Source organism: Otolemur garnettii, unplaced genomic scaffold (assembly GCF_000181295.1).
Source record: "Otolemur garnettii isolate 467f Iridium unplaced genomic scaffold, OtoGar3 scaffold00066, whole genome shotgun sequence".
In the NCBI taxonomy this organism is placed as follows: domain Eukaryota; kingdom Metazoa; phylum Chordata; class Mammalia; order Primates; family Galagidae; genus Otolemur; species Otolemur garnettii.
In genome coordinates this window covers 8,547,326-8,559,011 of record NW_003852461.1, presented here as the reverse complement: position 1 = coordinate 8,559,011, position 11,686 = coordinate 8,547,326, and the positions used below count along the sequence as shown (strand labels likewise).

The 11,686-nt window shown below is 44.5% G+C and overlaps 1 protein-coding gene and 1 non-coding gene across 2 annotated transcripts in view; both read right to left on the bottom strand.

Moving 5' to 3' along the window:
• The window catches only part of PATJ (PATJ, crumbs cell polarity complex component), a 379,729-nt gene that overhangs the window by 352,967 nt on the left and 15,076 nt on the right, over positions 1 to 11,686 (bottom strand). The window contains exons 2-5 of the mRNA XM_023515102.1: positions 7,954 to 8,011; positions 7,685 to 7,851; positions 4,145 to 4,339; positions 2,037 to 2,176 (exon numbers count right to left, since the gene is read on the bottom strand). Coding sequence (XP_023370870.1) covers positions 2,037 to 2,176; positions 4,145 to 4,339; positions 7,685 to 7,851; positions 7,954 to 7,975 — 524 coding nt within the window. The 5' untranslated portion in view covers positions 7,976 to 8,011. The remainder of the gene's footprint in view (positions 1 to 2,036; positions 2,177 to 4,144; positions 4,340 to 7,684; positions 7,852 to 7,953; positions 8,012 to 11,686) is intronic.
• On the bottom strand, positions 10,025 to 10,131 carry LOC111726459. Its single transcript, XR_002774224.1, has one exon. It is a non-coding gene; the product is annotated as a U6 spliceosomal RNA (small nuclear RNA).

The window sequence follows — 11,686 nt, the reverse complement described above, 5'->3', positions numbered from 1 at the left end:
CTGAGGCAGGAGACTCACTTGAACCCAGGAGTTGGAGGTTGCTGTGAGCTGTGATGCCACAGCACTCTACCCAGGGGGACAACTTGAGGCTCTGTCTCAAAAAAAAAAAATGGTGAAGCTGGCTGGGCGCCCGTAGCTCAGTGGTTAGGGCACCAGCCACATGCACTGGGAGTTGTGGGTTCAAACCTGGCCCCAGACTGCTAAACTACAACGATAACAAAAACAAAAAAAATTGCTGGGCGTTGTGGTGGGTGTCTGTATTCCCAGCTACGTGGGAGGCTGAGGCAAGAGAATCACTTAAGCCCTAGAGTTAGAGGTTGCCATGAGCTGCTCTCTATTGAGGGTAACATACTGAGATTCCGTCTCAAATAAATAAAATGGTGACACTCATGTCATGTGAATTATATCACAATAGTAGCTAAAAAAAGTAAGATTAAAATATTAAAGAGAAAAGTTAGCCAAAGTTAAATCGGCTTTTCTTTCAAGAGAATTTAGTCTTTAGCAAGTCAGTGTTTAGGGACTGTAAGTCAGCTTTAACATGCATCATCTAAAAACAGTCCTACTTTATGGCTGCTGTCTCTGTTTCTTTTTTTTTTGCAGTTTTTGGCCCGGGCCGGGCTGGGTTGGAACCCACCACCTCCGGCATATGGGGCCAGCGCCTTACTCCTTTGAGCCACAGGTGCTGCCCTGTCTCTGTTTCTTTTCTTTCTTTTCTTTTTTGTGGGGACAGGGTCTCACTCTGTCACCCAGGCTGGAGTGCAGGGGCTTCATGATAGCTCATGGCAATCTCAAACTCCTTACCTCTAGCAATCTTCTAGCCTCTCCCAAGTTGCTAGGACTATAGGTGCGAGCCACTGTGCCCAGCTAATTTCCATTTTTAAGAGAGACGAAGTCTCACTCTTGCTCAGAACAGTCATGAACTCCTGATCCCAGGCAATCCTCCTGCCTCAGCCTCCCAGAGTGCTAGATTATATGCCTGAGCCCCCAGTGGGCTCTGTTTCACTGTAAATAGCACCCCAGTTACTCCCAAACCTGCACCGACCTGGATGGTGACTTACACGACCACCCTAACTATGTACACGAACAGGCCAGAGTTCCCCAGACACCTCTGACCACGGCTGTGGTTCCACAGAGCACACCTAAGAAAACGTTTTGCTCAATGGCAAAAGGAAGGCACGAAGTCAAGACATCCATGTCTGAATTTTGAGCTGGGGAGACTAGAATTAATCCCTCATGAATGGAGAATGTGAATTCAAAACTACACTACCGAGAATTTTTATAATACTATGTTGCCAGTATTGCTAATGTTCTAGCAGGCACATTAAAATTACATAATTATTAAACAAATAACAAACCCAAGACCACAAACCAAATAGACACAAAAGGCTTAAACATACCCCTTAAAAAGTAAGAGCAGGCACAATGTGGGGGAATGAGGCAGACTTGAGGGATCTCTTTTTTTTTCTTTTTTTTTTTTTTGAGACGGAGCCTCAAGCTGTCCCGCTGGGTAGAGTGCCATGGCATCACGCTCACAGCAACCTCCAACTCCTGGGCTCAAGCAAGTCTCCTGCCTCAGCCTCCCAAGTAGCTGGGACTACAGGCACCCGCCACAACGCCCGGCCATTTTTTGGTTGCAGCCGTCATTGTTGTTTGGCGGGCCCGGGCTGGGGATTCGAACCCGCCACCTTAGGTGTATGTGGCTGGCGCCTTAGCCACTTGAGCCACAGGCGCTGAGCCGACGTGAGGGACCTCTTAACTGACACTAAGAATAATAAATCCAGGCTGGGCGAGGTGGCTCACACCTGAGATCCGAGCACCCAGGAGGCCGAGGCAGGTGGATGGCCTGAGTTCACAGGTTCTCGACACTTAACACAGCTGAACTTCTAGAGGTTCTATGAATGCCAGAACACCCAAAAAGGCCTGACAGACACAAAGGAAGAGTTAAACAGGGTGTGAGCTACTACCGTTACTTTTTAATTACTGACTTCTCACTCTCAGTTATCAGAAAAAATGAGCAGAAGGGACATGGTCCTTACCTGGCTGCCGCGCTCCCCGGCTGCACCTCCTTCACGAAGATATCCACTTCCCCCACGTTCTGCCTCCTAAGGGCCACCACACTGAACCCAAGGCCACCAGTGGAAGGTCGTTCTATATCTATGTATTCAATTTGCCGGCCCTAGGTACAGGGGATTTTTAAAAAGTCAGCGATGTGCATTTAAACAACAGGTGCTTCCTGCAGAGCTGAGATCACTCAGCACAAAAGCAGCTTCTCCTAAGGCGTCTCTCTGGAACCACAGAAACTCAGCATTCCAGGAATGAATTATTCTTGGAAATCCTCTCACATGATTATTTTCAGTAGAATGTAAGAGAGGGTGCAGTGTTCTGCCACCGCAGGGACTCAGTCACTTTCACACTTCATTCGTGTTCTGAGATGACTCAAGCTAGATGAAAACTCCTAAGAAAAGGGCAGCGCCTGTGGCTCAAAGGAGTAGGGCAGCTGGACCCACATACCAGAGGCAGCAGGTTCATACCTGGCCCCGGCCAAAAACTGCCAAAAAAAAAAAAAAAAAATCCTGGCTCAGCGCCTGTGGTTCAAGTGGCTAAGGCGCTAGCCACGTACACCTAAGGTGGCTGGTTCAAATCCACCCCGGGTCACCAAACAACAATGACGGCTGCAACCAAAAAAATAGCCGGGCGTTGGGGTGGGTGCCTGTGGTCCCAGCTACTTGGGAGGCTGAGGCAGGAGACTCGCTTGAGCCCAGGATTTGGAGGTTGCTGTGAGCTGAGATGCCATGGCACTCTGCCTAGGAGGACAGCTTAAGGCTCCTGTCTCCAAAAAAAAAAAAAAAATCCTAAGAAAAATGCCTATTCCCACATTAAATTCTAAATTACTTTTTATGTTAAATTTCCCTAAATATTGTTGATGCAAAAGAATTTTTTATTTTTTGAGACAGAGTCTCACTATGTCCCCCTTGGTAGAGTACTGTGAAATCACAGCTCACAGCAACCTCCAGCTCTTGGGCTTAAGAGATTCTCTTGCCTCAGCCTCCCAAGTAGCTGGGACTATAGGCGCCTGCCACAATGCCTGGCTATTTTGGTAGCAGTTGACATTGTTGTTTGGCAGGCCCGGGCCAGATTCAAACCTGCCAGCTCCAGTGTATGTGGCTGGTGCCCTAGCCACTAGAGCTATAGGCGCCGAGCCTTAAACAGGTCATTTTTAACTTTTAAATTCAAGTTTCATTTTTAAAAGCACTCAGTATTTAGTGAGGTGAACAAAAAGACATATGTAAAAATTCAATTTTCTATTATTTAAATTTAATAGGTATTAGGGTTATAAATGAAATACCCTTCCAAATGTTCTTCTGGACCTCCCAAAGTGTATCAGTTCTAACTCCCATTAATTCTGTTTTGAGAGAAAATTAAAACCAGTTTCAATTGTTTATTGCTTCTGATAGATAATTTTCCTCCTGTCATCAGAATCAATAAGAATATCTTTCCCTGGGTGGCGCCCTCTCAGTGGTTAGGGTACCGGCCACATACACCAGGGCTGGTGGGTTTGAACCCGGCTCATGCCTGCTAAACCACAATGACCACTGCAACAACAACAACAAAAAATAGCCAGGCGTTGTGGCAGGCACCTGTGGTCCCAGCTACTTGTGAGGCTGAGGCAAGAGAATCGCCACAGCACTCTACCCAGAGTGACAGTTTGAGATTCTGTCTCAAAATAAATAAGTAAATAAATATCTTTCCTTATAAGAATAGAGACATCGCTTGGCACAAGAGAATCGCTTAAGCCCAGAGTTAGAGCCTGCTGTGAGCTGTGATGCTAGAGCACTCTACAGAGGGAAACACAGTAAGACTCTGTCTCAAAAAAAGAAAAAAAAAGGAATAGAAATGTGTCTAGTTGGAATCACCATCTAAAAATTCTCCTTACCATAAATGTAGATACTTTCCTTATTTTATTTTAACCCAGTGAGTTTCTGATACACAAGTTAAAAAATGGATTCAATTCTTCCTAGCAATATGAAAACATGAGTAAGAAAGGGTAACACATTTTATGGCAAAAAGAATGAATATGGTTTTCTTATTTAACCTAAAACACGAAAAATGAAACTAAGTATTAACCATGACAAGGTGTAACTACCTGAGCCATCTGTTGAATGATTGAGTTGAAGTCCTCATTTCCCAGCTTTGGGGTCCAAGGAAATAACCCAGATACGGTCAAGTTATTAGAGGACCTGCTGGCCTTCCCATTACTACTGGAACCATCGGTGAACACCAACAAACCTTTCCTCGAAAAATCAAAGTTGGTCGAACAGTCTGAGGGCACATGGCTGAGCTGTTAGAGGGAGAAACAAAGGAATCACTGACAGAAATCTGCAAAGAAGGAATTATTTCTACTTATTAAATATTACATTTTGCCCGTTACATGAATGATTTACGTGTAAAAAATATATATGTAAAAAACTAATCTGTGTGTTCACAAGACTAGAAATTGTTTCTAACTTAGCATGACACAAAAATGTTCAACAGCTTAAAATCTGTTCTTGTTTCTTATCTTTTGCCACCACCCCAATTAACAGCAGCTACACTGACATCTCACTACACTAAGTACGCACAGATACACCGAGTCCTATAACATGTGAGACACAAAACTCCTCCGCACTGATCTGTATGTCTCCATGTGGGGGGCCACAAAAGAGGGTGGGGCACGGACAGCAACGATGGTAGTTACTGAGCGCTTGCTAGGAGCTAAGTAAGGACTGAGACTCTTACGTGTGTTATCATTTAATCCTTACAACAGTCTGATGAGGTATCAGAACTCTATTTTGTGAATGTGCAAACTGAAGCACACGAGGATTAAGTAATGTGCCCAAATGTGCAGCTAGAGACTCGCAGACCCACTTAAATGTCAGTAGAAAGGAGAATCCTGTAACCACGGAGAGTAAGAATCTTAAAACATTGTTACTGTTAACATAGTAGAATCAAGGTAACATTAGGATTAAGTGTTATTGGGCAGCGCCTGTGGCTCAAAGGAGTAGGGTGCTGGCCCAGTATGCCGGAGGTGGCGGGTTCAAACCCAGCCCTGGCCAAAAAAAAGAATAAGTGTTATTAAGACCTCATAGAAAAAAAAATGAATATTCTTTAGCTACTGGGACTTTACAGTTCAATGAATAAAATATAACCATGGGCTCAGCACTTGTGGCTCAGATGGCTAAGGCGCCAGCCACATACACCCAAGGTGGCGGGTTCGAATCCCCAGCCCGGGCCCGCCAAACAACAATGATGGCTGCAACCAAAAAAATAGCCGGGGGTTGTGGTGGGCGCCTGTGGTCCCAGCTACTTGGGAGGTGGAGGCAGGAGACTCGCTTGAGCCCAGGAGTTGGAGATTGCTGTAAGTGATGCCACGGCACTCTACCAAGGGGGACGGCTTGAGGCTCCGTCTCAAAATAAAATAAAATAAAATGTAACCATGCATATAACAAGCACAAACTACACAAATATAGAGGATTCTTACTGTTAGGTAAATCAACTCAGTTTGGTAAGACTATCAGAGTTTTCCTGGCCTTTGCTAATTTCAGTTACTATCAACAGGATTCACTATGGCAATATGGGATCAATTCTATGGCAATATGGGATCAATTCTATGACCAGGGAGTACAGAGAGCTAACCTTCAGTATGGGGAACGGTCTAGGCTGGGCATGGTGGCTCATGCACACTTTGGGAAGCCAAAGTTGGAGGCCAGCTTGAGCCCAGGAGTTTGAGACCAGTCTAGGCAACATAGCAAGACTTTTGTCTCTATAATTTTTTTTTTTTTAAATGACCCAGATGTGGGGTGGCGCCTGTGGCTCAAAGGAGTAGGGGGCCAACCCCATATGCCAGAGGTGGTGGGTTCAAACCCAGCCCTGGCCAAAAACTGCAAAAAAAAATGAGGTAGATGTGGTGGTGAGCACTTATAGTCCCAGCTACTAAAGAGGCATGAAGGAGAATGAGCTACTTGCTTGAGCCCAGGGGTTCGTGGTTGCAGTGAGCTGTGATCGTGGCACTGTACTTCAGCCTGGGCAACAGAGGGAAACCCTGTCTCAAAAAAAAGAAAAAAAGAATTCTAGCCTAAAGGAAAAAATTCACAGACTGGACCCGCACCATATGTACACATCAATAGAGTAGGCCCAGTTCCTTATGCTGACCACCTCAGTATGCTGGCCAGTTTGTTATAGTCCCTTGGGTGGTCAACCCCAAAACACAGAACTCAACAGGAGAGTTAAAACTATGAATGTGCATCACTCTTAGGTGTCTATTCAGAGCCTGCAGAGTCCTGGCCATAAGGTCTGTGCACCAGAGGAAACACAGAGGAGTATTAAACACCAAGAACGGAACCTTCAAGGAGCTTCTCATCAGAACATCCGTGATGATTAGAAAACTAAGAGATGTAGGAATGATGTGTTACAGAGGCAAGATCACTTTTTGCCAGATAAGCCCTCAGAGGGAAAATGTACAGTATTTATATTAAGCATTATTTTATAACTTTGAAGAAAATGTTGAGAATTCTCAAAGTATCTGATTTTTACTTACTTTTTTATTAATGAATGAATGACAGGGTCTTACTCTGTCAACCAGGCTGGAGTGCAGTGGGGCAATTATAGTTCCAGCCTCAGACTGTGGACTTCAGGCAATCCTCCAACCTCAGCCGCCCAAGTAGCTGGGACTACAAGCACCACACTCAGATATTTTTTTTTTTTTTTCCAGTTTTTGGCCAGGCTAGGTTTGATCCCACCACCTCTGGTATATAGGGCTGGCGCCCTACTCCTTTGAGCCACAGGCACCGCCCTCAGATAGTTTTTTTTGTTTTTGTAGAGTTTTGCTACATTGCCCAGGTTGGTCTTAAACTGCTAGGCTCAAGTGATCCTCTCAAAGTGCTAGCATTATAGGCATGAGCCACTGCACATGAGCCAAGTACAAAACCATATTCTGAATCTTTTTTTTTAGAGTCTCACTTTGTCGCCCTCTGTAGTGATGTCACAGCTCACAGCAACCTCCAGCTCTTAGGCTTAGGTGATTGTCTTGCCTCAGCCTCCCAAGTAGCCCGCCACAATGCCCAGCTATTTTTTGTTGCAATTTGGTTGGGGCAGGGTTGGAATGCCCAGCTATTTTTTGTTGCAATTTGGGCCACCTTGATATATGGGGCCGGCACCCTACTCACCAAGCCACAGGCACCACCCCAAAATCATATTCTAAAGCCAAACGAAATTATCAACATTTTTAAATCATCCATGCCAATGTTGCCCACAGGTTACAAGTTCCTATACAGTCTCTTTGTGAACTCAGAATCCTTAATTTCTTTTTTTTCTTTTTTTTTTTTTGAGACAGAGCCTCAAGCTGTCCCCCTGGGTAGAGTGCTGTGACATCACAGCTCACAGCAACCTCCAACTCCTAGGCTCAAGCGAGTCTCTTGCCTCAGCCTCCCAAGTAGCTGGGACCACAGGCACCCGCCACAACGCCCGGCTATTTTTTGGTTGCAGCCGTCGTCGTTTGACGGGCCCGGCTGGATTTGAACCCGCCACCATGGGTGTACATGGCTGGCGCCTTAGCCACTTGAGCCACAGGTGCCGAGCCAGAATCCTTAATTTCTGTCTCTCCTTGCTGGCCAGAATACAGCGTGTGACCCCAGGCTGAGCAACTCGCCTGCCCCTTCAGCTGCTTGATGGACTGCTGCAGGGTGAGGATCTGGTTGAAGAGAGGGCTCCTCAGGGTCTCGTAAAACAGAGACAGCTTCTCATTCTGCGACGTGTCTCCCTTCTCCTGCAGCTTCCCTTTCAGGCGATCGAGGACCTGCAGCACCTGCAATTTGTCTTGGGGGAAGGAGGACAGTTGGGGTCAAAGTTAAATCCCATCCTACATTCCCTTTTTAAATCATTAATTAACTTAATGCTAGAATTACGAGTCTAGTGTACCTGTAGCAGGATTTTCAGGCATTTTGAATTCTTCTCTTCAATCACTTTTTAAAGAAACCTAGAGAAAAATGTAAAAATACAACACAAATAAGTGATGTCTGAGATGATGGCTATGCTAATTACCCTGCTCTAATCTCTGTGTCAAAACGCCGCTATGTGCTTCATAAATATGTAAAATTATTACGTGTCAACTAAAAAAATTAAAAACAAGATAAAGTACAATTAAATAAAATAAGACAAAAGACAACACACATGTCTATAGTCCTATACAAACATTAAAGAAAACCCCCAGCACGTTCTCCATCAAAAGACTCCACTCTATGAAATTCAAATTAAAACAATAATCAGATGCTGCTACAGACCCACTAAGATGACTAAAATTAACAAACAGAACAGGGGACACTAAGTGTCACAGACAAGCCCCTGAAGCTACTGGAACCGTCCTATGATGCTAGTCGGAATACAAAATAGCACAGCCCCTTCGGAAAATCGTTTAGTGATTTCTTAAAGTTAAAAATATACTTACTGTCTGACTCAACACTTTCACTCATACCTGCTTAGCCAAGAGAAATAAAAACTTATGCTCGGCACCAGAAAAATTTTGTTTCTTTTTTTATTAAATCATAGCTGTGTACATTAATACAATCACAGAGTACAATGTGCTGGGTTTATATACAATTTGAAGAAAATTTATGCTCACAAAAAACCCTGTATGTGAAAGCTCACAGAATCTCACTTTGTCACCCTCAGTAGAGTGCTATAGCATCATAGCTCACAGCAACCTCAAACTTGGGCTCAAGTGATTCTCTTGCCTCAATTTTCCAAGAGGCTGGGATTACAGGCATCTGCCACAATGCCCAGCTATTTTCAGAGACAGGGTTTTGCTCTGACTCAGGCTAGTCTCGAACCTATGAGCTAGGACAATCCACTCGCCTGGCTCAGAATTTTTATTTATAAAAGTCCCAAACTAGAAAAACCCAAATGTCTAATAATAGATAAGTAAACAAATAATGTTAGATAAATATAATATTTAGAAATAAAGGAAAAGACTCGGTGCCTGTAGCTCAAGCGGCTAAGGCACCAGCCACATGTGCCTGAGCTGGTGGGTTCAAATCCAGCCCAGGCCTGCCAAACAAGAATGATGGCTGCAACCAAAAAATAGCCGTGGTTGTGGCAGGCGCCTGTGGTCCCAGCTACTTGGGAGGCAGGGGCAAAAGAATCACTGAAGCCCAGGAGTTGAAGGTTGCTGTGAGCTGTGATGCCGCAGCACTCTACCCAAGGGGACAGCTTGAGGCTCTGTCTCAAAAAAAAAAAGAAAGAAAGAAAGGAAAGACCCACAAAATGACAAATACACAAAACAAGGATAAATCTCAAAAATGGTATGTTGAGAAAAAGAAACCTCACCCCCCAAAAAGATACAAACTATACGATTCCATTCATGTGAAGTTCAAGAACTGACAAAACTAATCTCTAACTACATATTAATTTATCTGGGTAGGGTGGAAGGGAGCTAACTGGTAACAAGGTTTAGGACCTGCTACTCCAGAACATGGCACCTTGGCATGCTGAGTATTTTAAGCTGAAGGTACCTGTGAAACAGCAGGTGCAGGTCGTAACATCCTCATGAGAGAGGTGCCCTCCCTACACCCAGAGGATAGGAGCAGCTGTTTCCAAAGACAGAGGGACACCAGCAGGGATGTGAACAAACAGGCCTGACCAAGTTTCTCTCCGTCCCAACTCTACGCTCACATCCGTCTCTGCACTGTCACATTTTCCCACAACTCCCCGCTCTTCATCAAACCTAATGTTAAAATGCTCAGATCTAACTGTTTCTTTGGGTCTTCATTTCCTTATGAAGACTCGTGTATCACATTAAACTTTAAAACATGTATATGCTTTTCTCTTATTAATCTATCTTTTATCACAGGGGCCCCAGTCAAGAACTTAGTAGGGCAGAAAGTAAAGATATTTTCCTACACTGGGAAAGGGATCAAGGGAGTTTGGTGGAATGATGGAAATGGTCTGTTTTGAAGGGATACTGATCCCAGAGTGTCCCGCTTTTTTTTTCTTTATAAATATAGAATGCTTCATGACGTTGTGTGTCGTCCTTGCACAGAGACTACGCTAATCTCCTTTGTATCTTTCCGATTTTAGTACATGTGCTGCCGAACAGAGCACAGCCTTTTTTTTCTACTCTGCGGCACATTGGAAGAGGCAATGTTGGGTCACACATTAAATAAACACTAACAAAAGTGGATGAGCAAAGGTCCTTGCATAATTTCCACAATATCCAACACCACGGATAAGCGAAACAGGTCTCAAAAAATCCACATGCAGCCTGCGCCCCTGCTTACACAGATGTATGCATTTGTCAAAATTCACTGAAAAAAATTATTTTATCCTAAGTACATTTGCACTAGATTGTTTATTGCAGCTCAATTTACAATGCAAAAACAAGTTAAATGCCTACCAACCCAGGAATGGATTAACAAGCTGCAACAGATGTATACCATGAAATACTATTCATCTATTAAAAAAGATGGAGACTTTAGAGAGGTGCCTGTGGCTCAGTGGGTAGGGCACCAGCCCCATATACTGAAGGTGGCAGGTTCGAACCCGGCCCCGGCCAACTAAACCAGCAGTGGCAACTGCAACAAAAAATAGCCTGGCAGAGTGGTGGGTACCCGTAGTCCCAGCTACTTGGGAGGCTGAGGCAAGAGAATAGCTTGGGCCTAAGAACTGGAGGTTGCTGTGAGCTGTGATGCTACGGCACTCTACTCAGGGCAACATAATGAGACTCTGTCTCTAAATAAGTAAATAAATAAAAATAAAGTCAATAAGGAAGCCAGGCATGGCTGCTTACACCTATAATCCCAGCACTTGGATTGATTGAGTCTCTAAAAATACCCCAGCATTATGGCAGGCCCTTGTAGCCCCAGCTTCTTGGGAAACTTGAAGCAAGATAATCACATGAGCCCAAGAGCTTGAGGTTGCTGTGAGCTATGACGCTACAGCACTCTACTGAAGGCAACAAAGTGAGACTGTCTCCAAAAAAAAAAAAAGTCAGTAAGGGATGTCACTGTATTGATAAAAGATCCAGGTAGTCCATTCAAATATCACTGAGTTCAATGGGAACTACCCAAAGCAGTGCTGAATACTGCATCTCAGGAACACTTCTGCTCTGCTCCGCGTCTCAACCCTGCAACCTCGACAGCCATCCAATAAATGACACCCAGTGACGGGAGTGACAGAAGGGCAGTCACAGAGACCCCGTCTTCTTAGGTAGCAACATGCAGCCCCAGAAGACTGCAAGAGCGGCCCGGGCGTCATTAACACATCAACCTCTCTACATCAAAGAATGCAAGCTAAAATAATAAGATGCCATTTTTACTATCAAAGGTCAATCTGACGTTCATTAATTTATTAGAGATTAATAATACCTTATACTCCAGATGTCATGGAAAAATAGGTAGGACTATAAATTTGTACAGTCTTTCAGGACAACTTAGCAGTGTCAATGTATCAATGTTGAATTTACATCCTGGCTCAGCGCCTGTGGCTCAAGTGGCTAAGGCACCAGCCACATACACCTAAGGTGGCAGGTTCAAATCCAGCCCGGGCCCACCAAAACAACAATGACAGCTGCAACTAAAAAATAGCCAGGCATTGTGGCGGGTGCCTGTGGTCCCAGCTACTTGGGAGGCTGAGGCAGAAGACTCGCTTGAGCCCAGGA